Below are 27,927 nucleotides of genomic sequence, written 5' to 3' on the forward strand. Positions count from 1 at the left end.
GCGGGCAAAGCACAGGCTGGCCTGGGCTGGGGACAAGGGAAGGGACAGGGGCTGAGGCTGGACCGAGCAGGGCAGAGCTGGTTACAGTATAGCAGTGCTGGAATGTGCGTGGCAGATCCAGTGTGGGTCCCCAGCCTTCAGTCCTTCAGGAACCCCTAGCCCAGTCACTGGCACACCTGAGTCCCGCTGAAGGCGGGAGACCAGGCTGGTGGCTCGCCTGTCTGGTCCAGCCCCTGCAGGCCCAGCCCAACCAGCCAGGTGGCCTCTGGTGCTGCCAATCCCGTGGTCCAGCCCCTTCCCGCCCCTTCCCCCGCCTCCCGCCCAGCCCCCTCCTCCTCAGGTGAGGCCGCCTGGCCTAGCAGGCCCCACGCTGCTGCCTCCTCTGCCTCCTGGGCCACCCGCTGCTGTGGGGCCACCATGCTCCTGCCCAGGCCTGGAGACTGACCCCAAACCCACACCATCTCCGGCGGACCCCAGGGTAAGGCCCAGGGCCCCCAGAATCACAGTTCCAGTCCTGAGGACACTAGTGCCCTCACCTCCTTCTCCACCTGATGATGCCAACCTCCCAATACAGAGACTCCCAGGGGCTCCAAGAGTGGACTCTGACTTGTCCCCAAGCACCTGGGAGCTCCAGCTGCTGTCTCTTCAGACTGAGTTCGCTCGGGCGCCCTGTTTTCTCCTCCCTCAAACCCAGGAGTCCTGGCCCCCAGATCCCTCCTGCCCCAGGAGTTGAGAATTCTTATCCTCAGGCCCCTCCTCCCAAGGCTCAGCCAAGGGGGTCCTCAGTCCTACATATCCAGGTGTCCCCATGGCCGCTGGTCAGACACTGACCCTATCCTTGAACCCAGCGCAATCTGCGTCCGTGACCATGGCATGCTCTGGCCAGGGCCCAGTCCCTCAAGCAACCTGGATGGGCGCCTGGGACTGGGGGGCAGCAGGACAGGCTGGGCCAGGCTCCCCCAGGCGTGCCTCCCTATTCATCTCCCCGCAGGGCCCGCCCCGGCCCAGGAGGTCAGCCGGGGAATCATTAACAAGAGTCCGGGACATGGAGGAGAAGGAGGGTGAGTCCCCTGACCCGTCCCCGAGCCTAGACTTCAGCTCTGCCTGGCGCCCCTCCCCGGTGCTGCCTTCCCAGCTCTCTACTCCCAGGAGCCCCCTGTGTGGGCGCCCCTCCCAGACCCATCCCTATCCCCTTTTGAGGCCTTTCTACCTGATTAACTATTAACCAGATTTTTTTGTGGGGCTGTACCTCCCCGCTACCAAGTATGACCTTCCTGGCACCTTGCCTCAGTTTCCCCTCATGCCCCAGTGATTTCTCAGCTAACCCTGGATGTGTTCTCTGCTTGGGGTTGAGGTGGGGACACTGGTAGAGCTGCCATGGGTTAAGAATAAGATTCCACAGTCAGCACACAGGCTTGCCCTTGGGTTGACTCCTGTTGCTCTTTGCTGTGTGATCTTTTGCAAGTGACATCATGTCTCGGAACTTCAGTTTCCCCCAGAGTCAAGTGTGGATCCCTTTGTGAGGTTGTTGACAGCATGGGCAGATAACGCACCAGCACGGGGCTCAGGATATAAGATAGGCGTCATAATGCAGAGCTGTCATGATGGGGTCCCAAGGACCTAGGAACCCTGATTCCAGACACCTCCAGGCCCTGCAGGCAAAAGGGCAGAGGGAGGACTTTGAACTTGGCTGAGATGGATAGAGAGAGGAGAGAGCAGAGAAGCCATCTAGGGATGACGGAGAGAAGCTACCCAGTGGAGTGGCTGGCACTCAAGATTTCTCGGCAATCCCTGGAGTGGACTCCAGATGGCCCCGCCTTCCTCTCTACCTCTTCCACACTTGGGGACCTGCTGGAGGGACCCAATCAGAGGCAGTTATTCTTCCTTCCCTCCCCCACCACCCCCAGCTGGGGCTGACTCCCTTTCTTCCTGGAATCCGGCTAGCTGGATTGAGCCCCAGGCAAGCAGCTTTTGAAGGCACTCCCACTTTCAATCTGTGTGATCCTGGGCACACAGCTTACCCTCTCTGAGCCTGCGTTTCCTCTGTAAAACAGAGATGGTAACAGTGCATACCTTATAGGGCGGGGTGAGGATTTAAAGGCAGTACTGGCCAGAAGCACCGAGTGGGCCAAAATGATTAATTCACCTCTCTGGCCTCCTTGGGTCTCAGTCTTGGCACAGTTAGCAAATCAGATTCCAGACCATATAACTGGGGTCCAGGGTGAACTCAGGCTCCCCGCCACTCAGAAGAAGCTACTGCACCCAGGCTGAGCAGGTGGATGACAGAGCCTGGCTCCTTTGGGGCAGTTTCATTCCTGGGGCTGATGGAAAGGGAGCACAGGACCTGATCCAGGGAAGGAGGGCAAAAAATGAATGCAGATGGAGAGATGGTTCCAAGAGAAGGTGCAGAGGTGGCTCCAGGGCGCTCCCAGGCAGCTCGGCCACTCTTGGGGAGCTGCTGGTGGCTGCACCCCTCTGGACCTCCTTTCCTCATCTGTAAACAGAATAACGGCAGCTCCTTATTAACAGTGGCGAGGATTTAAGGAACATGTGGAACAGGACAGGGCTAAGAGCAGTGAGATCCTGATGGCCGTGGCCGTGGTAGCAGCTGCTGGCATTTGTGGTTCTATTATTGCTGTGGCAATGTGCCCGAGGCCCCCCTCCCCGAGCTGCTGGGGAGATCTCCAAGTTGCAACTCAAAGTGCGAGCAGAGAGTAGGCAGCAGGTGCCAGGCAGCCGAAAGGGCATGGCTGGAAGCGGGGCTGGCATACTGCCTGTGTGAGTGCTGGTACATCTGGAGGTGAAGCCAGAGATGGAGTTGGAGGGAGATGACAGGGAAGCTGGACCAGCCTCTGACTGGTGGTGATGGTGGTGGTCAGGGTGGAGAGAGGGCCATCCCTGGCAATGCAGGGTCTCTCCACAAGATGGCACTGGTTTGCTTGGTTATTCTTCCTTTCTCTCCTGTTTTTGTTGTGTTTTTGTTTAGAGACAGGGTCTTGCTATGTAGCTGAGGCTAGCTTGGAACTCACTATGTAGTAACCCACGCTGGCCTTAAACTCTCAATCGTCTTGCCTCAGCCTCCCGAGTGCTGAGATTACAGGCGTGCACTGCCACCACCAGCTTCTAACTAGTAGTTTACAAGTCTGTGGTCTGGGTTGCCCTTTTGAAGCTCTATTAAGTGTCTGATAATGACCCACACAGCTGTCTGGGGATTTGAGGAAAGATGTCAAGCCTCAAATCTGTAAAAGCCATGCTTATTCCGACGAGGGCTGGAAATGCCAGCTGAGGGCCTCAGACTCTGTCCTGGGGGCACTGAGGAGTCATGGAGGGTTCTAGGTAAAGAAAGGACTGGTTGGATTTGGCATTTAGGGAGCTTTCCCAGGCTTCCATGCGAAGGGGAGCAGAAAGAGAGAAAAACCCTAGTGGTTGAATGGGGTAGGGAGAAGGGAGAGAGGTAGCCAGGAAGCCACATAGGAGCCCTGGCAGGCGGGGTAACTGGCAGACTGGTGGGGGGGGGACATCCTGCAAGTTGAGGGACAGTCCTGGGAACAAGGTCCTGCAAGCACGGACAGATTTGGGGAGACACTGAGGCCATTGTAGGACCTGGTGGTGTGAAGGACCCCAGGGGGTTCCAAGGAAAGGCATCTTAAGAAGCTGCAGGACCCCAGTGTGGAACCCAGAAGGGAGTCTGGGGCTGGGGACAGAGGACCTGAGGCCGCACAGGCAGGTGAAACAGAGTGGGAGTGTGGGAAGGGTACCTCAGCCCCTCTGGGAACTTAGATTTCAGGGTGGGCAGAGTCAGAAGGCAGAGCCAGGCCAGCCTGCAGAGGCTCAGAGTCAACAGAAGTGACAACCTCCTGCAGGAAGCTGGGCCAGGACACAGAACTGTCAGCTAAGTGGATTTTGAGAGACAATGTCACCTGTGAGTGACAGAAATGTCCTGGGAGAAGATGTAGAGCAACTGGGAGGGGCTCAGAGAGACGGAGCAGAGCCGAGGGAGAAGTGGGGAGCGGGGCAGTGCAAAGTCCCAGGGACAGTCACATCCCACTGCTCAGGAGGTTATCCAGAACGAGGACAGAGGATGCCTCTCCCATCAGGGGACCCAGTCCCCAAATCCTGTCCCACCGGAGGCACCTGGGGGAGGTGTTAGAAGTCCTCTGAGACAAAGAGCATGGAAGGAGATTCATCCCTGTCACCCCAGGAGGTTTGGGGTAGCCTTGCTTCCTGTCCCTGCAGGTACACCAGAGCCTCTGGGCTGGCTCCCGTGTAGCCCAGAGGTCTGGAAGACACATCTAAAGATAAGTCAGGTGGGCTGATGGCTGCAGGAAGCCAAGACTCCTCACCAGGAAGTAGTCAGGGGCAGAGTTAGAGGAGTGGGCTGAGAGACCCCAGCCAGGCAGGCAGGAGTCAACCAGCAGGGCTGGGGCTGGCCTAGCCTCTTTGAGGGATGACGTGGATTTTTTGTTTTGTTTGTTTGTTTTCTTTTTGCGGTACTGGGATTCGAACTCAGGGTGCACACCTTGAGCCACTCCACCAGCCCTTTTCTGTGAGGGGATTTTTTTTGAGGTAGGGTCTCATAAACTATTTGCCCAGGCTGGCTTCAAACTATGATCCGCCTGGTCTCTGCCTCCTAAGTAGCTAGGATTTCAGGCGTGAGCCACCAGTGCAGGGTTCACTCATTGTCTTAAGCCACCCAAACAATGACTGTCCCAGGAAGGTCCTAGACCACTCCCTGCTCTGTTCTGGGTCCTGGCCTGGCCCTGTGCCCACCAGCCACAACTATCCTGGACACAGACGAGAAAGCTAGTGCTCCTGCAGCTCTAGGAGAACTTTGCAGCAGGGGAGCCCAAGCCAGGGTTAGCAGAAGGCTTTTAACAGCCTTTCCCTTTGGTCTTCCCACAATTCCTAGCAGAGGGCTTAGCACTTAATCTCCAGGACCTCTGTTGCACTGGTAATAAAAATTCCTCTGCTCCTGGGGCCACCAGGCCACCTTGGGTTCCCAGCAGACACCCTGGCCCTCACAGCTCTCTAACAGCTCACTCTTGCCTCCTGGCTTTTGCCACAGTGCTTTTCCTCCATGTCTTTGCATTCAGGTTTTAACTCCAAAGTCTCCACCTCTGCTTCTAACCTCTGCTATCCCAGCCTACGTTATTTTCTTTGTAGCCTTTGCCAAATTATCAGGCTCATTGTTTACTCTGAATGTCCCCTGCTCCCATCACACATGTGGGAATGGGAGCCCACAAGAGTCGTCCTCTTGTTTTGGGGTCTGCTCCCAGGGCTAGAATAGTGCCAGGGATCCAGGCGATGCTCAATAAACAGGAAAGAAATAAAGCTTCATTTTACTGATACAAACACCAAGGCTCAGGAGGTAAAGGGAGTTGTGCCGGCCCACACAGCTCTATGAGTTTATAAAGATTTATTGAGAACTTGCTCTCACAGTGCCAGGGAGGGGTGGCATGGCTTCGCTGTTTTAGACTTTGGACCTGGCACCAGATCTTCCCAGGGTTCAGGGCTCAGCTCTGCCTCCTCCAGGCTGAGTCACAGCGGGCACGTGACACCGCTTCTCTGAGTCCTTGGAAATATGGAAACCTGAGGTAGGACTGAATCCTGCATGCATTTGGAGCAATGTTTGGCACGTCATAAGCATCAGTAAGTTTGGCTATGGCTATCTACAGAATTGCAAAGTGTCCTTTCAGATGTGGTGCTAGGTGAGGAAGCCAAGGCTCAAACAGGTGATGTCACCTACCCAGAATCCCAGCCAGAAGGGAGAACAGCTGGTATTTTAAAGCCATGTTGTCAGTTTCCAAACTTGGGTCATGAACCTCCAGGGAACAAATTTGATCTCAGAACTGGGTCTGCCCAGGCACAAAGAATCTAGAACAGCAGAAACAAGGCAGTGAGGCAATACCAAGAGAGCTACCAGAGGGTAAAGGTCAGGGGTCACCAGGCCCCAAGAAGCTCCAGGAACCTCTGGAAAAGTACAGGTCCAAGAGCGGGTGGCACAGAGTAATGAGAGATACAGAAGTGAGCGTCACTGGGGAGGAGGTGCCAGGGTGGCAGCAGGCACACGGCAGCCAGCCCAGCCATGCCCCCTTCCCAGTGGGACACCTGGTTGTCCACATGGCAGGAGACGAACAGCCCGCCAACTACTCAGAACTACTCAGACCCAGGAAACGGCCCAGGGCCTGGCAGGTGCAGACATGATAAGTTAGCCCTGGGGGGCAGGGCAGTGCTGGCACAGTGCCCAGACCCTGCAGCAATGAGGACAGGCCTGGCAGTGGCCCCAGCATGGTCTCTCTTGCAGGTGGCCGGACTGTGCCATGCTGCTCCAGACCCAAGGTGGCAGCTCTCACTGTGGGGATCCTGCTGCTGCTGACAGGCATTGGAGCAGCGTCCTGGGCCATTGGTGAGAGCATCCTATAACCTCCTCTCCCTCCCCTGCACTGTGGCCCTAGCCTGCCCCCCCTCACCTCCACCTTCTCTGCAGTGACCGTCCTTCTCAGGAGTGACCAGGAGCCGCTGTACCCGGGTGAGTAGAGCAGGTTGGAGCCTTGGGGGCACCCTGGAGGAAACTTGCACATAAGGGGGTGGAATAAAAGTCTCTCCAGTTAGCCTAGCGCACGGCCCCACCAATCACACTAGCTCTGTGCTTTACTTGTCTGCGTGTGCCAGCTCCTGTGTCCAGCCCAGTAAGCCAGGATCCGGGTGGGTCACCCATGAGTGTACCAGGAAATTAAGTTAAGGAGGTGAAAACTCCATTTTTTAAAAAGTAGGTTAGATTAGAAAATATCAGAGTCATCTCTCCCAGTAAGAAAAAAGTTTTGGAGCCAGGTTGGGAGGCAGTGATCAGGAGGATCATGGTTCAAGGCCAGCCTGGGCAAATAGATCATGACACCCTATCTCAAAAGTACTCAACGCAAAACAGGGCTGGTGGAGTGGCTTAAGTGGTAGAGCACCTGCCTGACAAGAGTGAGGCCCTGAGTTCAAACCCCAGTAGTGCCAAAAAAAAAAACAAAACGTGTTTCGGAGGCACAGTGTGAATTTAGTGGGCCCTTCTAGCTCTCCGAGGAGGAACAGAGGGCACGCAGCTGATGAATGATGCAGCCAGGAGCAGCTCTTAGACTTACAGGCTCGTGGGATGAATGGCCCCACAAATAATAGACACAGACTGTGGGATTGGTACGTGAGTCTTCCAGATGGCAACCCCCAGACCGTCATTCTGTAACCCAGGATAGCAAAAAGAAAAGGGGATCTTCCTCTAATTCCAGAAAGGATTCAGCTCATACTAGAGAAGAAATGGAAAAGTCAGCATCACCATTAACCACTGTAGCTAGCAGTTAGGAGCATTTCCATGTGCCAGGCCCAGGCTTCAGTTCATTCCACACATCAGCCCATTTCCATGTGGGGAGACTGAGGCATGGGAAAAGTCAAGTAGCTGGGCATGGTGGAGCATGCCTGTAATTCCAGCTTTCAGAAGGCTGAGGCAGGAGGATTGTGAATTCAAGGCCAGCCTGGGCTGCATAGCAAGACCTTGTCCAGGACGGAAAGAAGGAAGGAAACAGGGAGGAGGAAAGGAGGTAGGGAGAGAGGAAGGAGGGCAAGCAGGAATGGAGGAGGAAAAGGAGGGAAGCAAGAGGGATCGCCAAGGACTTGCCCCAAGTTACAGAGCTCATAAGTGGCAGGGCAGGGGCAGGGTGGAACATGCGCCCAGGTGGCAGTTACAGGAAATTCCTAAACTATTGTTTGGCAAGAAACCACTTACTTCATCACCATAGGCTGATGACGGACTGCAGGCCTGGCTGCAGCATTTTCACAACAGGCTGGTGGAGTTGGAGCTATTGTTATCCCAATATTTTGCATATGGGGGGGAAACTGAGGCCTCGTACGGTGAACTGACCTGTCCGGGCCACACAGCAGAGAAGTGGCTGCACATGGAGATCAGGCCCTTGTACAAAGCCCCTGACGCCCCCCCCCACGGCATCATCGGGGAAAGAAGTCCTCGTCTCTGCCAGCCTCCTGGGATGGAGCCTCTGTCCACCCCAGCTCTCCTGGGGTCCAGCTTGTAGGCCTCCCCTCTCTCCTCTCGCACTTGCACTCAAGTCATGATTCACCGTCTCCCACGTGAACACCGTTTCCCACCCTGCACGTCTCTGAGCTGTGGCCCTCACACCAGCCTGACCTGCTTGGAGCCTCAGTTCCCTCATCCGGGAGACAGGGCGAGCGGAACCAAGAGGGAATGAGAGGAGATGATTGTCCCGGTTATCCACACAGTGCTGGGCTCTTAGCCACCTCTATCAGCACTGGCATTTATTCCTGTCTTCGGTTTCAGCTCCTGAGCAAAGCCTGTGAACCCCGGCCACATGTCCCTTCACCCATGACCGTCCCTGCTGTGCCTAGTGAAACCTCCTCACACTCATGGTTAATCACTGACTGCGTGCATTCCAGGAAGGCGGGCCATTTTATATATTGGTCAGGCAGTGCCCAGCACATAGTAGGCACTCGGGATCTTTGTTTAATGAAGAAGTGTGAGGACAAATCACTGAGATGAACCACCTTATCTGACACAGCCCCAACTCTGGCCAGCACCAGCACACTTGTCCTGTTTTCCTTGGGCGTTTCCAGAACACTGGGGAGTTATGATAAATAAGTGAAAATGACCCCCAACTGTATCCCCACCTTGTTTTTTATTTTTTTTTGGATCTTCACAGCTCTAAGTATATCAGACAATTTGGTAAGCACACCAGGTGATTGAGAACATACTTTTTGCATTGCTTAAAATAATATAGACAAGAATAAGGAATTGAAAACTGAGAAACAGTGGCTTTGAAAATAATCGGAGAGTCAGGCGTGGTGGTGCACGCCTGTAATCCTAGCACTAGGGAGGCTGAGGCAGGAGGATCACGAGTTTGAGGCCTGTCTGGGCTATATACCAAGACCCTGGCCCCCCAAAAAATGTTGGGGGGAGGCATTTGATGCTCCTTTCTCCTTCCCCACTTCCTATACCTCTCCCAACACATACCCATAAAGTATTTTTTTTCCCTAAAACCCCACATTTGCTAGAAAATTTTGGAGCAATTAGAAGCCATTTTTAAGTAAGACTACATCACTCAACTCCAAGTTGCTGTTTCAAACCCTGCCTTGGTCTTGAAGTTCAGGGGTGCTGGGAATCACCTAGTGCAGCAGGTACTGGGTACCCCCTGCCCCACCCATAGCAGGAGGGCATAATTAAGACAAGCCAGTCAGGCAGCCTTTAGTCCTGCTGTGGAATGGGCAAGGGTTGGATGTGAGACCCAAATAAGTAGTAGCAAATGTAAAATTGGTGGGTCTGTGTTCAAATCCTGATTTGCCGTGTTAGCCGTGTACCTGAGCAAGTATATTGCTTTGCGGCTCAGATCCCCCATCTGAGATAGGCATAGGAATGGTTCGTAGGGTTCAGTCATGGCCTGATTCAAATCCTCTCTCTGCTCCACTTAATTGGTGATGCTAGGCAAGTCACCCCCATCTGAAAAATGGGGGTGATCTCTGCCACTTTGGGTGGGAGATAGGGCTAGGCCTTGGTAGATGGTGGAGTAGGGAGAGTACATGGCACAGTGTGCTCCTTCGAAGTCCTGCCTGTTCTGGTCCAAACCTGAGGGGTTGCTAAAGACAGCTCAGCTTGGATGTGGCCTCACAGTTTCCTCCTGAGGGGATACAAGAGCAAGTTGTCACCAGACTTAGTTCCCAGAATAGTCCTCAGAGCAGAGGCTGAGGTAGAGGGGAGAGAGAGAACAGTAGGGCTGGCAGCTGGTCTGTCCCCAAGCCTCCTCTTCCCTGCTTTCCCCATCATGGTCAATGGCAGCCTCTTCTTCCAGGGCTCGGGCCAGACACCCTGGCCTTGGCCTCACCCTCCTTCACATCCATTTGTCAAGCCGGTCTCAGCAGACCCTGGTGGTTCCACCTACAAAACCTATCCAGAATCCAACTCTTGTCCCCTGCACTGCCCACCCTGGCCAGCCTCCATCCTCTTCGGCATGGGTGTTGCAGTGGCCTCTCCTCCTCCTCCAGTGTCTGCCTCACAGTCGGCTCCCCGCTGCAGCCAGAGGCGGCCTGTGCTCTCTGGAGTCAGGTCTGGGCCCTGCCGGGCTGCACCTTGCTCCAGCAGAAAGCCAAGTCCCCCACCTTTCCCCTCACGGACTCTGCTCCAGCCTCGGTCTCCCGGCTTGCTGTCCCTTTGGCCCATGTTGCGGTCACCAGTCCCTCGCATCTCTTTCTCACTTCTCTGGGACTCATTCTCTTCTTTGCTCTTGTGACACTGTCGGCATAGCCTTCCCTGCCCACCTCCTGAAAAGTGCCACCTCACCCCCATACCACCCTCCTCCCTTCTGCCGAGCCTCAAGCCTCATTTGTCTCCATGGCCACTTCTGTTGTGACACATGACACATTTTTGTTCTTTGTCACACTCGCTGTCCATCTCCCCTGCCGGGCTTGGGCTTTGAGCTCAACACGGGCAAGTCTTTTGTCTGGTTTTGTTCACAGCTCTGGAGATTTGCTCGGTCCCTAAAATAGAGCCTGGTGTGCCACAAAGAGTTTGGTAAATACAAAGAAATGCACCTGAGGGGCTTGACCTGATGTGAGTGATCACAGGTTCCTCCGATGGCGTGTGAGGCAGACTAAGGGCCACAGGGAGTCAGCCCTCCACACAAACTGCACCCAATCTCCCCCCACACCCACTGCCCCACTGCTAGCCCCGAAACAAAGGATCTTCATCATCCCCGTTCCTCCCCTCTCCTCTCCTCCCCGCTCCTTTACTCCCTCTCAGTGTTTTGAGACAGGGTCTCACTATATAATCCAGGCTGGCCTCGAACTCATGATCCTCCTGCCTCAGCCTCCTGAGTACCAGGATTCTAAGCTTTTATCACAGTTTCTAATGGTGTGTTGGTGGGTGACTTTTTAATTGTTGTCTGTCTCCCTCAACATTCCCCCCCACCCCCCGCCACCAACCCAGCCCAGGGTTGATTTGCTCAAGTGTGTGTCCAGTTAATGCTTGTTGAGTGACTGAATATCACACCATCTGCTTGGAGAATTGTGTACATCAGCATTCATGACTGACAGGTCCTGCAGGAACAAACAGATGCCATTCATTTCACTTTTTTCTTTTTGTTTTTGAGACAGGGTCTCCCTAGATTGCCCAGGCAGGTCTCACACTCTCTATGTAGCCCAGGAAGGCCTTGAACTCAAGATCCTCTTGCCTCAGCCTCTGGAATATTGGGATTACAGGCATGCAACACCACACATGGCTGCTGCTGCTTTTTTTTTTTTTTTAAAGACCATGGGATATTTATTTAAACATTTTACAATCAAGGGTGTTCAGGCTGCAAATGACAAGGAAAAACTAAAGGAATTAACTAAACAAAGGGAAAATTACTAACTTACCTAATTCCGGGGCTTTCTCAACCCTGGCTGCATCAGAATTTGTCGCATTCTTTCCGTGTTAGCTTATCTTTCCCTATGGGGGGATCCAGTCTGCCATGCTGTTCCCTTGGGCACTTGGTAGAAATGACTTCCCTCTTTCAGCATCCGGTGCAGGAATCCAGTGGGAGGAGAAGTCCTGCCCATGCTGTGACCTGGTGGCCTTTCCAGATGCCACCAGCACGCATAGGACTGGAGGCCCCCCAGTGACCCCAGCAGGGCACAGGCTAGAGTCACATGGCCACACACAGACAGGGTGGGAGCGGGTCAGGAGCCTGGCCCAGGACCCAGGCGCCCACTGTCGCCCTGCAGTGCAGGTCAGCCCTGTGGATGCGCGGCTGGCCGTGCTGGACAAAACGGAAGGGATATGGCGACTGCTGTGCTCCTCGCGCTCCAACGCCAGGGTGGCGGGCCTCAGCTGCGAGGAGATGGGCTTCCTCAGGTAGTGGGCACCCGGGAGGGTGGGAGCGGGCAGCAGGCGGAGCAGGGCTGACCCCTGCCCTGCCCAGGGCTCTGGCACACGCGGAGCTGGACGTCCGGACGGCGGGCGCCAATGGCACGTCAGGCTTCTTCTGTGTGGATGAGGGCAGGCTGCCCCACGCCAGGAGGCTGCTGGATGTCATCTCTGTGTGGTGAGGACGTGGGCAGGAGGGCGGGCGGGCCAGGCACTGCTTGCCTGCTCATCTTCATTGGCCTCTCTTGTTTCTCTGTCTCCATCTTGTCCCCCTCTCAGTGACTGTCCTCGGGGCCGCTTCCTCACCACCATCTGCCAAGGTGAGACCTGGAACTCAGAGCCCTCACCCTTAAACACAGGGCGGGGTGGACTGTGGTCCCCAGGCTCTTCCCAGGGCAGGGCTGTATCCCCAAACTGCCCAGAGTGGGGCCAGAGGGTGATGTCCCTCACATTTCCCAGGGTAGGACTGTGTTCCTCAAACTGCAATCACGGGTGTTCAGGCTGGGCCTTGTCCTTTACTGTAGGACGGTTTCCCTCCAAACTGCCCAGGTGGGGTCATGTCCCTCAAACAGCCCAAGGCATGGCTCTGTCTCCGCAGACCCCCAGACAGGTCCAGGACCCACCAGACTCCCTGGGGTGTCCCATGTCCTCTCAGATGTCTTAGGGCCAGATCCATGCCCTAGGAGCCTGGGTCCCGCTGCCCTGACCGTCCCCTGCGTCTCTCCCACAGACTGTGGCCGCCGGAAGCTGCCTGTGGACCGTATCGTGGGAGGTCAGGACACCAGCCTGGGCAGATGGCCGTGGCAAGTCAGTCTGCGCTATGACGGAGCACACCTTTGTGGGGGGTCCCTGCTCTCCGGGGACTGGGTGCTGACAGCTGCTCACTGCTTCCCAGAGTGAGTGCCCCACTCCTCCACCATGGCACCCCGTGGGGGAGGCAGGGCTGTGCCCAGGCAGGCCACCACCCTTACCTCCTGCTCCCCCCGCAGACGGAACCGGGTCCTATCCCGATGGCGAGTGTTTGCCGGTGCTGTGGCCCAGACCTCGCCCCACGGCATGCAGCTGGGGGTGCAGGCTGTGATCTACCATGGGGGCTACCTTCCTTTTCGAGACCCCAACAGCGAGGAGAACAGCAATGATATCGCCCTGGTCCATCTCTCCAGCCCACTGCCCCTCACGGGTAGGTCTGCCTCAGCTCAGGGGCTCCAGAGACAGACAGGGTGAAGGAAGGGCCAGGGCAGGGCGGAATAAATTGATCGTTCAGGTATCTGTAGTGATAAGAGCATTAACCCCGAATAGTGTGAGGGGATTTTGTTTGTTTGTTTTCAAGGTTTTTTGGTTGCATTGGGGTTTGAACTCAGGGCTTCACGCTTGGAGTGGCTTGAGCCACTCCACGAACCCTACTACAAATAGTGGGTGCAGCCACTTTGGAAAACTCTGGCAGGTCCTGAAAAAGTGAAGGTTCATCATTGTCTGAACAATTACACTTCTGGGTGTAAACCCAAGAGAAACGAAACAGGCTCTCACGACACCTTGCACAGCAAGCTTTAATATTAGCAATATTATACAAGAACTATTAACAGTATTTCATGTATAATATTGTAAAATATGTGACTTAGGTATTACATAACACAATATGTAATATAGCAACACTTGATGACATTATTCATAGTAGCCAAAAGATAGGAACAACCTTAATGCGTTTATCACCTGATAAATGGACAAAATGGACTGACATTTGGCCATAAAAAGGATAAAAGTACTGATTTATGATACAACATGGATGAACCTTCAGATCTTTATCCCACGTGAAAAAGCCAGTGCCAAAGGCCACATGGTGAATGACTCCATTGATATGAAATGTCCCCAGTAGGGAAATCTGTAGGATTAGTGGTTGCCAGGGTGAGAGGTGATTGGCTGATAAAGGACACAAGGTTTCCTTTGGGGTGACGAGGGTTGTAGATGGATAGTGAGGATCACCGCACATTTCTCTAAATACACAAAAAACCACCAACTGCACACTGCAGTGCACTTTAAGTGGGTGAATTGCATGGCATATGAGTTATAACTCAATAAAGCTGTATGACTATTACTCGATAAAGAGCTGTTACCCAGGCTGGTGGAGTGGCTCAAGTGACAAAGCACCTGCCAAGCAAGGAAAAGGCCCTGAGTGTAAAACCCCAGTGCCCACCCCTCCACCAAAAAAAAGCAAAATTTAAAAATATGGAGAAAGTTTGGAGATTTTCCCTTCTGAGTTCCTGGAGGAACTCAGGTGCCAGTGTGAGTGAGGAGTTAAAAACATTGAGATAAGGCAATGCCATTGAGGACACAGTGGCCTGGTGGGAGCGGCTAGGGTTTGAGGTACATGACTGAGCAGGTGACAGGCTTTGGGGCAGAGCCAGGTGTTTGTCAGCTGTATGATCTTGGGCTGTGGCTTTACCATATTGTGCCTCAGTTTCCTCATCTGTACAATGACTTCCTCGGGTTGTTGAGATGGTTAAAAGGTTTAATCCATGTAGAGTTTAGAGAAAACCAGCACATAGGGAGCAGTCAGGAAATATTAGCTGTCACCGCTGCTGTGGACATTATGCACGAGTCACGTGAATACTTCCTGTTTTCTGGGCCTGCGAGCCACGTTTCATCAATTCTTCACCACACCCTCTGTGGAGAAATCATTATCGTTTCCATTTTACAGCCAAGAGCGCTGAGGTCCAGGCAGGTGCAGACAACAGTCAGGGCTGCCAGGACCACTTGTACAGGTTGTGCACTGCACAAGGGACCACACCCCAGGGGTGCTGTTGTCAGTGTCAACCTGCATGCTGATTATTATGACAGGTGGAAATCAAGTGTTTCAAGATAGGGGTGTCTCTTTCTGTTTCTCACCTTTGGGGCTGAGGGTAACCCTCTGCAGTTGCTGAAAACACAGGCTTGGAAAATTGAGTCAACCTAGGTTCAATTTCTGGCAGTGCCCTTGACTCCTTAGGAAACGGACAAGTGACTTGCCTCATTTGCCTCTTCTGTAGGACGGGATGACAGTGGGCCCTACTTCCCTGAGTGGATGGGAAGCAGAAGGGAAAGATTCAGGAAAGTGCCTGGTCCATTGGGAACTCTCAGTAGATGGAAGTTCTATTGTGATGGTTATAGAACCAGTGAGGCTCTAGGGAGGTCTCCAAAACAGAGGAGGCCTCTGCCTGGCCCTTGGGTACCAGGTTTATGATGTTGTCACAAAAAACAAATTTTAGGACACATTGAGGTAGAGACCAAGAACGTATATTAGTAAAGCAAAGTGACGGAAAGGAAAGTATACCCCCAGACCTGGGTGTGGGCTCATCGAACAGGAGACACACAGAGTGCTCTAACATCCGGGTATTTATGGGGAAGAAGTGGGTTTGGGGTTGGCTTAAAGTCATCTTAGGATAAGTGCTCCCCCTTCTTCTGGACAATCATTCTTGCTGCTACACTGTTTTGACATTCTCAGTTGATCCCAAAGATAGCAAATGTGACACCGATGTTTTCCTTGAGTGTCCCTTTAAACAAAGGATGGGTCTCATCAGATGCCCCTTTAGAGCCAGGTCCTGCCTTAAGATAATTTGTGACTTCTTTGCAAATGCTTCTGTGATCAAAGGAGTCACTTTGCCAGATGTTCCCAGGATCAGCGTTCTTCTTGAAGATACCCTTGCTCAGTTTCCAGAGTGCAGTGGTCCTTTGGGTCCATGGTGAGGTTGGAGTAAGAGAGCTACTTTTTTTGCTCTATGCTGCAACTCAGTGATGGAGGATGGAGCTTACAGCAAAGGAAGTAGAGCCTGTGTGCTTTGAACCAAGCTACTCATTACAGTGTTTACCTCTGGAGCCTGGCTGCTGTTTCCTGTGCCTCATTTTCCCTGATCTGTCCTGCCTCAGAAGGATAGAGGAGAGAAAGGGGTGCTGGGGCAGTGGTGGCAACAGGGCAAGACAGGTGGAACAGGCCAGGAGGGTCTGGACCAGGTGTGATCTCTCTCACAGAGTACATCCAGCCCGTGTGTCTCCCTGCTGCTGGCCAGGCCCTGGTGGAGGGCAAGATCTGTAGCGTGACCGGCTGGGGTAACACACAGTACTATGGTGAGTCCTTTGCGGCCACCATGAGCTGCGCTGGGGAAGCGAAGGCTCTTGACCCTAAGGTGTAGGGACCCTTCAGGGTGTGGGGTGGGCACCAGGAGGGAAGGGGACGCTCCTGCTCCTCAGCCCCGGCCATCTGTGCCCGCACACCCCCAGGCCAGCAGGCTGGGGTGCTCCAGGAGGCCCGAGTCCCCATAATCAGCAATGATGTCTGCAATGGCCCCGACTTCTATGGGAACCAGATCAAGCCCAAGATGTTCTGTGCCGGCTACCCTGAGGGTGGCATTGATGCCTGCCAGGTGAGGGACTGCGTGGGGCTGGACTGCCACACAGGGGATGGAGACCAGAGCAGTGGGTGGCAGGGCTCCTGGCTGCCATCTTGGCCTCCAGCCAGGTTTCCCCTCCCCACCAGGGCGACAGTGGCGGTCCCTTCGTGTGTGAGGACAGCATCTCTCGGACGTCACGCTGGCGGGTGTGTGGCATCGTGAGCTGGGGCACTGGCTGTGCCTTGGCCCAGAAGCCAGGCGTCTACACCAAAGTTGGTGACTTCCGAGAGTGGATCTTCCAGGCCATAAAGGTAAGTCAGGCCCAGGTGGGAGGAAGAGGATGTGCCCGGGCTTCTGGGAGGAAACAGCAGTTGTGGGATTTTTTTTTTTGGTGGTGGTGGGGACGGGTTCTGACCTTGGAAACCCTCACTTGTCTTTACCCAGACTCACTCTGAAGCCAGTGGTATGGTGACCCAGCTCTGACCAGTGCTGTCCCCTTACTGCACATGCCTCCAAGGCCCACGTTGGTCTAGGTGGCTCCACGGTAGGAGCCATGCAGAATACCTTTCCTCTCAATCCCAGGCCGCAGGTCCAAGGTCCTCTCTGTCACAGTGGCGGGCCCACTCAGCCCTGGGACCACCCAGCCTCACTCTCCCAGCCCCCATGTAAATATTGCCTGCCCTCTGGGGACTCCTGTCTAGGTGCCCCAGGTGACAGGATGCTCTTTAAATAATAAAGATGGTTTTGATTAATGCGGCCCCTGTGTCTGCCAATGTAAGCAGCAATGAGGACATTTTGGGGAGAGGGAGAAAAGGAATTAGGGCCTAGCACAAATCGGGCAGGAAGTGTGATTCCCCAATTCCTGGTGACTCAAGAGGAAAGATTTCAACTGGCTCAGGAAATGGAAATACCCAGACAGGCTTCAGGTACTGCTGGATCCAGCTACTCTCAAATCCACTTTATTGTGAGTCTGTCTCATTTCTGAGCAGCCGCCTCTACAAAGAGGCAGTTGTACCCCCAGCTCTACATGAATTCCAGGTTTCTATGCCATGGAACTAGCTTTGCAGCCTCATTGAAGAAAAGGAGAGAGAGAAAGACTCAGCTGTCATTGGACAGGTTTGAGGCACATGGGCATCCCTCATCAAAGTCACCGTGCATGGGGTTGGGAGCTAGGACTTCAAGAACCCTATGAGCTGAGTATAGGAGATTCATTTCAAGAAAAAGGGACATGGCGCCCAGTGAGCAAAAAGGACAGAGAAAACAAGGCCCTGCGCAGCAGACAGGGTGTCAAGACCCCTGCCCCTTCCTCCATCTGGGCTGGGGTTGGGATCTCAGCTTTCCTGGGGAAGAACCCCTCACCCTGATCTCTAGCGCCTGCAGTTCTTTGTGATGGGCTGGATGGCCACGAGGGGGCACTGCTGCCCCTGCACTGAGCTATGAAGGCGCTATCTGCCTAGAGTTGCTGCAAACCAGCTGCTCAAAGCGTGATTTAAATGACAAAAATTACAATGCACCACCCATCACCTTCCTGTCCCAAGAGATTTCCTCAAAGGTAAATAGAACTAGAGAGTTCCCAGTTGGAAAATGCTCTGTCAGCCCCTGATCCTCAAACCCTAGACAAGATTGAGGTCAGCCACTGCTTGATCAGCCTTAGCCTCCCAGCCCACGCACAGTCCCCAACTCAGTGTCCCCAGATGACTGCCCAGGCGGTGGCACTGTCCACCCACGGTGTTTGGAGGAGCCTCTGAAATTTGACTCAGATATTGATGTTCGAAATGTATGAGATTAGTGGAGGTACTGTAAATTTTCCTTTGTAGTTGTCAGCAGTCCCATGTTTTAGGAAGTTTGGGGTCTCTGAGCGAACATGGCCTCCCTGGGGATTCTGAACAGATATGACTGTGTCCTGGAGGAAGGGGCTGGGTCTGGGGTCTGAAGATTGTGACCTTATTCTGCGGTTCTATCTGATATTTGTCCATTTTCTGTTGATATAACAAAATACCAAAGGCTGGGTATTTTGCAAAGAAAAAAGGTTTGTTTAGCTCATAGTTTTGGGGGGCTGGAAATCCAAGAATGGACAACCCCATAGATTCAGCCTCCAGTAACAGCCTCGTGGTAGATGGTACTGCATTGGCAAGGAAGATCACAGCCAGGCAGCCAGCCAGAGTGCAAAGAGGAGCCAGGGTGTCTTTCTCCAAGAACAAAGTCTCTCAGGGTCCTATGAGAGCTGCTTAATCCCTTCAAGGGCAGTGCCTCCATGACCTCCAAGAGCTCTTATAGGCTCTACCACCGTTTTTAAATTTTATTTTTATTTTTTTTGGCAGTACTGGGGTTTGAAGTCAGGGCCTTGCTCTTGCTAGGCAGGTGCTCTTATGACCTGAGCTGTGCCCCCCAGCCCTTATTTTTTCAGATAGGGTCTCATGCTTTTTGCCCAGGGGTGGCCTTAACCTCAATCCTCCTGAGTAGCCGGGATTACAGGCACTTCTTAATCCTGCCATATTGGGGACCAATCTTCCAACATGTCATCCTCTGGGGTTGCACCATATGCAAACCATAGTGAGGCACTAAAAGCCAGCCAGAGGGAAATAAAAACCAGGGGACCCGCTGGCATCATTGCTCTGTTGAAGTGGAGCAGTTGAGGAGGTCGGAGTCATTCAGTAGTTTTCTTCGTACACCAGAAGTCAGTGAGCCTCAGTTTCCCCTCCAGCTCCTGCCAACCTTGCCACCACTCCAAGCAGCCACAAAGACACTAGAAAAATTCTAATAACAATCACAAGGTTGCTTTGTGGTTCCTCGGGCTAAATATTAAAGCTCAGTTCCACATCATTGCTGTGCCTGTTGTGTGGGACCTCTCCACGCGTGTGTGGGATGAGTGTGACCCCATCAGGCACACCAGCAGGGTCTGGTATCCCTGTTCAGTGTTCGCATGTGACTCTGAGTTTCAGATACAGAGAAGCCTCTGGCCGCAGCTTGGATGGAAAGTTCCCATCTTTATACATGGCTGTTCTCAGTTAAGCTGAAAGGGAGCTAAGTAGTTACTTTCTTTTCTTTTCTTTTTTATTTTGGCGGTACTGGGATTTGAACCCAGGGCCTCACTCTTGCCAGGCAGGTGCTCACTCAAGCCACTCCACCAGTCCTTTTTTGTGGTGAGTATTTTTGAAATAGGGACTCGCAGACTATTTGCCTGAGGCTGGCTTCAAACCATGATCCTCCAGATCTCTACCTCCTGAGTAACTGGGATTACAGGCGTGGGCCACCAATGCTGGCATTACTCTTCTATAACAGAAATGCCGCCACTGTTAGCAAGGGGTGGGAAGGCCATTAATTTTCTATTCAGAAGTAATCGTTGAGAAGGTTCAGATAGCAGTGTAAGTAGGGAGATGGAGTTTAGTGCTGCAGAAAAAGGAGGGCTATTCAATAATGCAATTATTAAATGAGCCACTGTTCTTCAATATGGCTGCAAACCAAATGCCCCAAACGTCATGGGGTAAAGTAATGACCATTTCATTAGGCTCAGACAGTTGGGAGGGGAGCGACAGGGACAGCTCCTCTCTGCTCCCTGATGCCCAGTCCTCGGCCAGGAAACTGGAAGGATGGAGTGACTTGGTACACAAGGTCTGGATTGGAACATTTCTTTACTCACAAATCTGGGGCCTGAACTGAATGACTCAAAAGCTGGGCTCCACTGGGACTCCCGACTTATCATCTGTCCGAGAGACGGGCTTCCTTACACCCTGGTTGCCTCAGGACACTTGCACTTCTCAGTGGGAGAAGTGACTTTGACACCAGCTCACTTCTGCCCTATCCTGTCCTATTCTGTAGACCAACACAGTCTCCCAGTTGCTTGAACTCTGGGGCAGGGGACAGAGACCTCCCTTTTTGGTGGAAGACATCCAAAAATTTGGAGTCATTTCTTAGAACTGCCATAGGAGCTTGTAGAGTGTAGGAGTGAACTGGCCACTAAAAAGCAGAGAAACTGCTCCTCCTTGAAGGATCAACCTCAAGGATCTGAGGCTAGCACACTGGTAATAAAATTGTGACAATAGTAACTCTTAAGTACCTGTTCTGGCTTGTTTGTACATTTCAGAAGCTCCTTCTAAGATGAGAACATTAGAATTTGGGCAAATTTCTTTTGGCAGCACTAAGATTTGAACTCAGGGCCTCACGCTTGCTAGGCAGGTGCTCTACCACTTGAGCCACTCTGCCAGCCTGGCTCTAGGCAATCTTGATTTTAGTATTCAGCCAGGTGTCACTTGGCCACAATGCCTGTTTGTTGCACCCTAAATAATAATTTTTAAATTAACGAACACATCCAAGGGCATTGTGGAGCACTTCCTGTGTGCCAGGCACTGCATGAGGCTTCATGTATGTCATTTCAGTATTTCCCCAAATCCACGTTTGAAGGTGGCTGTCTTAATTTTTGAGATTAAGTCATTAGCTCAATTAATATTTATTGATTGATTTGTAGGTTTTCTTTTTTGAGACCAGGTCTTGCTATGTCACCCAGGCTGACCTTGAACTCTCCATCCTCCTGCCTTAGCCTCCTGAGTGCTGGGAGGCCTAGCAGAGAATGAGGGATTACAGGCACACACCACCACACCCAGCTGTGAGACACCCACTTTGAAGATGGAGTCCCCAGTGCCAAACTCTGAGCCTCCTCTGCCAGGGAGCCCCCCGAACCTCCATAGGAGACCACAGTACACGGCACAGATGTCTGTCCTGCTCCCTATACCTCTGCAGTGAGTCCCTCCTTCTGCCTCTATGTCTCCCAAGTAATAGTCCCAAATGCTCAACACTGAGCTTCTTCCACAGTACCCCCGTCATTCTCTGTAGACACCCAGTACAGGGCCATGTGCACGTCTTGGCCTCCCTGTCACACGCTCCCTCAGCTCCAGGAGCCTAATCTCTCACCTGGGAGAAGGAGAACCAGCAGGGCCCCCAGGAGGAGAGGCCTCTGTGTCACCACCACCAGCAGCCCCTTAACCAAGCAGTGCCTTAGTTTCCCCATCTGTGAACAGCTTGATTGAGCCCAGCCCAACAATGGGAGGCAGAGCTCTTCCTGGGCACCTGGTGGCTGTGGCAACGCTGGCCGTTGGAAAAGCCCCTGGGACCATCTGTCTCCTTCCTCCCTTCTTGTGCCACCTCTCATCCTCAGATCTGGCCCAGTCTCTCAGACTGAACGGGAGCCACACTGCACGTGGGATCCTCCCCAGCTCCCATTTGGCCCCTTCCCTGGGGGATCTGAGAGGGATTCAGACTGTACTACAAGGGCCTCAGTGGTCTAGGTGTCCCTAGACTCACTCCTGCACCCCTGCTGAGCACAGGTCCTCCCTGCAGAAGACAGTGGGGAAAGAGGGGTACCCCAGGTCTGCACCAAGGGCAGGCATCCTTCAGGGAACCTGTGGTCCTCCTGTTCCCACCTGAAGCATCTCCCCTGGAGGTGGGCCAGGACTTTGTGGCCTGTTCTGGGCTGATGGGTCCACATCCAGTGGGGCCCATGTGTGGTACCAGCATAGTCACCAGCAAGAGCCACTACTGGTGGTTGGGGTCCTGTCCTTGGCCTTCCTCAAGCAGCCTTCTCTACTGGTGGTCATCTGGGACTGAATCCCCTATTATGGAACCCTTGGACCTCTGGAAAGAAAGGGTGTAGTGGAGCAGGGCCAAGGCTGAGGGTCTGTGGCCCTGCCACTGAGGAGGAAGGGGCTCTGATCCCTAGACAAGTGGGAGACACCATGGAGGAGAGAGGTGAAGACAGGAAGAGGGAAAGATAAAAACAAGGGAAGAGAGAGAGGAGGGATGGAGGAAAAGAGAGAGTATGGGTGATAGGAAGAAAGAAATAGACAGATGGAGAAAGGTGGTGAAACACAGGGAGGAAGACTGGGAAGGCCAGCAAGAGGGGTCAGACAGTCAGGTGAAGAGAGACAAAGAAAAAATAGAAAAGGAGAGGGGCGGGGCAGAAAAAGAAAGAAAAACTAGAGGCAAAGAGGAAGAGAAAAGGAAGTTATCGTGGGCTGTGATGGAGGCGGCTATGGACAGAGTGAGCAGGGGACCCGGGAGGGGTGAGAAGCAGCCAGCTGCTAGTGTGGGTGTGGTGGTAAGATTCAAAGGCCCAAATGGTCACAAGTGATGAGCATGGCTAGGACAGTATCCTAGGATCAGATGGCAGATAGACAGATGGAAAGAACAACAGGCAGAGACAGACAGATGGACAGGGAGACAGAAGGGCTGGGCAGATGGACAGGAAGATGGACAGAGAGAGTGTGGGGTTGAAGAAAAGCCAGGACTCCGGCTGAGCAGAACAGCTGGTGAGGCAGAGGTGGGGGATGCAGGGGAGTGTGGACAAATGGGGGGCAGGTGGCAAACCACCTGGTGCACGAGTCAAGGCAGACAGAGGGTCAGAGGCAATGGAGCCACCCAGCATCAGTGCAGCCCACAAAGGCCTCGGTTTCTGTTAGTCAGCTGTTCATTGCCATGTCAAAATACATGAGAACATAACTTTTAAGAGGGGAAAGATTTACTTTGGCTTATGATCTCAGAGGTTTCAGTTCATGTCAGCTGGCCCTGTTGCTTTTAGGCCCAGACGTGATAACAGAAAATAGTGGAGCACAGCCACTCACTCCATAGTGGCCAAGAAGCAGACAGAGAGGAAGGTACCAGGGACAAAGGCATGCCCCAGTGACTTCCTCCAACTCGTTTCCACCTTTTCTCAATAATGCCCTCAGATTGAGCCCACCAGTGATTAAGCCATTGTTGAGGTCAGAGCCTGTCAGCCGACAGCTACATCATTACGGCATGAGCCTTTGGAAGGACACTTCAGAGCCAAACCATAAGTCTCCCCTCCTCCCACCCCCTTCCTTTCTTTGGTACATATCCCACCTCGAGTTCCCTGCCTCCAGCCACTGGGTGACCTCACTGGCCACCCTATCTACTGACCCCACTGCACTACTCCTGATCTCAGATTGCAGGCCCTGCTCCCTCCTTCCCCTCGAGTGCCCTCCCCCAACTATCCAACTAGAGAAGCCCACTAAAGCAGGACCACCTCTCCGTAAGCAGTTAGGCAGCTGGACATACCTGGCCACATCACAACTTGTCCGGCCTGCCTACCAACTCTCTGATACCGTCAGTTGCCCCTGTCCCCTGGTGACCTGTTCTTATCTTCTTGCTACTCAGCTCAAACCTCGTCTCCCAGCTCACTCACAGCTAATGGCACTTCCCATGTCCCTGGGAGAACACCAGCAGGGGCCCACAGTGGCACCCACACTCCCATTCTGATTTCCAGGCTGCTGTGATAGACATGGGCTGGCTAAGGCCACCCCATCACCATCCCTGGATCTCCCCTGTTCTGTCTCCTCTGTCAGCAATTTTCAAAGGGCGGGCTTCTGACCAAGACATCATCAGGGGAATTTGTTGAACTGTACATTCTTGGTTTGGCCACAGATCACCCTGGGTCTGTGTGTCAACTAATCTCTGCTCCCCACCCCCAATCATGCACAGTTAGGTTTGAGTTCCACAAATCCAGTTCCCAAAAACACCACCAATTTACCCTGTTCCACTGGGTCATTCTGGCCACACCTGTGGAGAGCGGAGTACATAAGCACAGGTGTATCAAATAAACTGCAGGTTGAGTTTGGCACAGCCCCAGCCACAGAAGTGGGCAAGATGTAGTACAGCTGTTTTTCCTAAAATGTTTACATTCAGAGAGAAGCTGTCACAGGTTCCTCCTGTTCCAGAGGATTACAGTGTCACAGCCCCCTCCCTCAAGAACTGCTGCTCCACCCCGTTTTCCCACTGCATATAATAAACTCACTAGAGGTGGAGGGGGCTGTGGTATGTCTCCATCCGAGCACCCAGCCTACCTGGCCCCAGCTTTATGCATGTTTGTTCTTCTGTCTGTTGTCTTTTCTGCATCTCCCATCGCCCCCAGTTAGGTTCCTAGGACAAGCTTGTGCAGGACACAAGACACACATCCCTCTGACTCCATGGTGGAGCCATCACAAATGCCTCCCTCATGGATCCCAATATTGCTGTGGACAGCAAAAGCCCACAGATCAGCGTCTGTACTCACTGCTCTCTCTCCTTGGTCTCTTTCTAACCATTTTCCGTCAGGCTTTTGTCTGCCTCCACTTCATGCCATCAGACCTTTCTTGTTTCTTTTCTTTCTTTCTTTTTTTATGTATTTTCATGTGGGACTGGGTTTGAACTCAGGGCTTCTCCCTTACAAGGCAGGCACTCTACCATTTGAGCCACACCTCTGGTCCATGTTGCTCTGGTTATTTTGGAGGTGGGGTATTGAGAACTATTTGCCAAGTCTGGCTGAAGTGGGGCCCCATCTGCCCCTCTTCATGCCACATGCATATCTGCCCTAAATGCCCCTCACTGGGGGACTTCCCCTCCCCCAACTGAACCCATGCCAGGGTTCCCAGCTCAGCATCCTGTTCCTACAGTGGAATGCATCTGCCCCTCCATCTCCAAGGCTGGCCTTACTGACCACACAGGGGACTCAGCCTCACAACTGGCCTTGAGCTGTGGATCCAAGATTGACATCTGGAACTCACTGTACCAGAAGTTGAGGTCACTCTTACTCTTAGTCCTGAGGCCTTGACCCCTCTAATAATGCCTCAGTTGGAACGTAGATTGTTCTAAGCCAACTGACAGGAAGCAGGGCCAGCCACTGCCTCAGCTGTCCAGTCCACCTGAGGGTCCAAGGCCAGTGAGTGGCTCTGGATCTGACAGTCTGTTTACAACCTGTGCCTGAACTCTCCCTATGGGCCCATTCACAGACAGTAGTGTTGAGGAGCTGTTGTGCAGCCAATGGGAGCCTGCCCATCCTCAGTATGGCCTTGGCAGCCTTTTCCTGGGCCTGCCAAGCTGTTGACATCTCTGTGGACACCTGGCATGATCCTGGCTTCTGTGCTGAGCTGGAGAGAGGGAACAAAAAGGCAGGTGGGAGCTGGGTTCAAGATCACTGCATACAGTTGCATAGGCTATGAACTGCACAAAAGCATGTGGCCCTACCTGGGGTCTGAGAGGACACAGTTGAGCCCTGGGGGAGGGAGGGGTTCTGAAGAAAACACAGCTCTGGTACTCCGAGATGACACAATCCTGTCCTGGGTCTCTGGGGGTCATGGCTGTCACCACCTGGGTGGGGGTACAGTGTGACTTAACAAAGCACAAAGGCTTTGTGCTTATATCTCTCGCTCTTTCTCTCTCTTCCTTCTCTCTCCTCTCTCCTTGCTCCAGAGCCATCCTGTCCTGGTAACAGCTGCTGAGAGATACATGCCAACATCAGCAGGGCCACTGTCCACATGAGGAGGACAGCCCCTGTTGTGAGAGCTGCGTGCATGCCAGCTACCCACTCAGTGGGAGGGCTTCTGTATAGAAGCCAAGACTTAGCACTGTGCACTCCCAAGTGGCAACACTGGGTATCAGATGGTTCATGACCACAACTGGGACGGGTCAGCCTTCATAGCCCAGGGGACCCATGGCCACATGCAGCTGTCAGACTGGCCTGGGGCTCTGGTCTTTAGAGTGCACATGGATAATGGGCACCTCAGCCCTGCAGACAGTGTGACTGGGGCGTGGCAGGCCAAGGTGGATGACCATAGGGTGAAGGTAATGACAGAGGTTGGGACTCCCGGGAGTGTGCAGATAAGCTTGGGCAGGGGCTGGGACCAGGTCCCAGAAGGGTAGGCTAATACTTAGAGGTCTAAGGGTCAGCATCCCAGACCCACCTCGGGGGAGTCTGATGAGGACATGGCACATCCATGTTTCCAGGTAGTGGGAGCCAGGCCCACCTGCCTCTGCACATGGCTGACGGCCTCAATAATTTGGAGCAAAGCTGTACACAGACACGGGCTTCTTACCATCTACCACTGTCTCCACCAGGTATCCATCATGGTGCCCAAGACCCCAACGGGATACTTCAACGGGGACCCCCAGGACAATATCCATGTCCCCCCAAATGGCTCTGTCCTTCATGACAGGATGGTCTTTGCAAGCAACTGGAAAGACCCTGCTTCCCCAGCAACCCCACAGACCCAGCCCTCCTGTGCTCATGACAGGGCTGGTGGCACCAGTTGCTGGCCTTCTGTGAGCTGCTGATTACCTATGAGGGGCCCTTCCAGTGTCGTGTCCATGACCTCTGTAACACCAGGCGCTTATGGCCCAACAGTGCCAGGGCATGATCTCCCTGTGCCGCTGTGGAGTCACCTGGTGGTGTCTGGTGAATGGCAACCATTGGTTCTCATCACACACAGTTTTCCCCCAACCAGCCAGCATCCTTCTATGGAAAAGGAAAACCTCATCAACTCTTGTACCTGTCTACATAATTGAAGCTCCTGGAGTGGGCGTTTGGGACTGGCTCCATCCAGGCCCCAGTCTCTCCGCCATGTCTTCCCACCATCTCAGCTCCTCATCCAGACAGGAGCCTTGGAATGTACCTGGAAGCCACTCAGGTCTCCACCTAGCAGGAAAGAGCCCTGTGGATCCCGAAAGCCCAACAGAAGGACACTGTGTCTCTGCGGCTTTGATTGGCTCCTTCTTGAAGCTGTCACGTGGTCAGGGGAGTTTAATTCTCCAACTGGCTTCTACCTGACCCCAGACTCTGTCACCAGGGGAATTGCTTGGCACAGGTGGGGAGGAGGTTAGCAGTGGCAATGCCTACTGGCTGGTGCCCAAAGGATAAGTGTCCACTTCCCCTGTCCTCGTCTGCTGCCAAGTCATCTTTGTGATGCGCATTAAGCAGTCTTTCCCACTTTTTTTTTTCCTTTGGCAGTACTGGGGTTTGAACTCTAGGCTGGCGCTCTACCACTTAATCCATGCCCCCTAGCCTTTTCTGCTTTAGTTGTTTTTCCAGACAGGGTTTTGCTTTAGCCCTGGGGCCAGCCTCACACTGCAATTCTCCTGTCTTTGCTCCCCTGTAGCTGGGATTACAGGTGTGTGCTATCTGTCTTTCTGACATTTTTGATGGAATGAAAGATGTTAGCTTGAGAACCCAACTGTAACATATTGCCACAAACTTGGCAGTTTAACCCAAATTGGTTATCTTACAGTTCTGAATGTCAGAACTCCAATCTGTTATCAGACTAAAACCACGTTGTCACCAGAGTGGCATTTCTTTCTGGAGCCTCTAGGGAGGATCTTTTCCAAGCTTAAGGGACCTAGTGCCTGTGGGGACTGAGGTCCACACTTCTTTGCTGATTGTAAACTGACACCATTCTCAGCTTCCAAGTTCCTTGGCTTACAGCCCCTTCCCCCAGCTTCAAAGCCTCTGCTAGTGGGCTGAGTGCCTCTCACACTAGATTGTGAGTTTGAGGCCAGTGTGGGCTACACAGTGAGACCCTGTATCAACAAAACCAAAAGTTTAAGTCAGATCTCACCAGACTTCTGATTAAAACCCTGCATGGGTCCATGGCTGTTGGAATGAAAATGACTTTCATCCCTCCTCCTAGAAACGTCATGGGTGACCCCTCCCTGTTGTCCCCACCGTCTCCCGTCCCTCCAGCCCATTTCCTTCTGCTCCATGGCTGTCTGGTGCTCTCGCAACATTCAGGACTCATGCCCACCTCAGGCATGAGTATCGCTGTTCCCTCTTCCCCAGATGTCACATGGCTGCCTCCTGCTGTCATTCGGGACTCAGCTCACATGTCACCTCTGAGGACACTGTAC

General features: G+C 53.2%; 1 protein-coding gene across 1 annotated transcript; it reads left to right on the forward strand.

The window, feature by feature from the left end:
• Positions 1-206: 206 nt before the first annotated feature.
• On the forward strand, positions 207-17,015 carry Hpn (hepsin). The gene is made up of 13 exons (XM_074058529.1): positions 207-478; positions 992-1,061; positions 6,305-6,406; positions 6,488-6,529; positions 11,761-11,890; positions 11,958-12,080; positions 12,182-12,222; positions 12,633-12,798; positions 12,892-13,082; positions 15,905-16,000; positions 16,154-16,296; positions 16,410-16,574; positions 16,708-17,015. The coding sequence occupies exons 2-13, from the start codon at positions 1,046-1,048 to the stop codon at positions 16,744-16,746; spliced, it is 1,254 nt and encodes a 417-aa protein (XP_073914630.1). The 5' UTR covers positions 207-478; positions 992-1,045; the 3' UTR covers positions 16,747-17,015.
• Positions 17,016-27,927: the final 10,912 nt, after the last annotated feature.

The sequence above is a fragment of the Castor canadensis genome, chromosome 16, assembly GCF_047511655.1.
Source record: "Castor canadensis chromosome 16, mCasCan1.hap1v2, whole genome shotgun sequence".
NCBI lineage: Eukaryota > Metazoa > Chordata > Mammalia > Rodentia > Castoridae > Castor > Castor canadensis.

What these genes read in the sequence shown, in the direction of transcription:
- Hpn (XM_074058529.1), top strand. An exon ending in CCAGGAGCCGCTGTACCCGG is followed by an intron (nt 6,530 to 11,760) that starts GTGAGTAGAGCA and finishes GTCGCCCTGCAG; the next exon opens with TGCAGGTCAGCCCTGTGGAT. An exon ending in CTGGATGTCATCTCTGTGTG is followed by an intron (nt 12,081 to 12,181) that starts GTGAGGACGTGG and finishes TCCCCCTCTCAG; the next exon opens with TGACTGTCCTCGGGGCCGCT.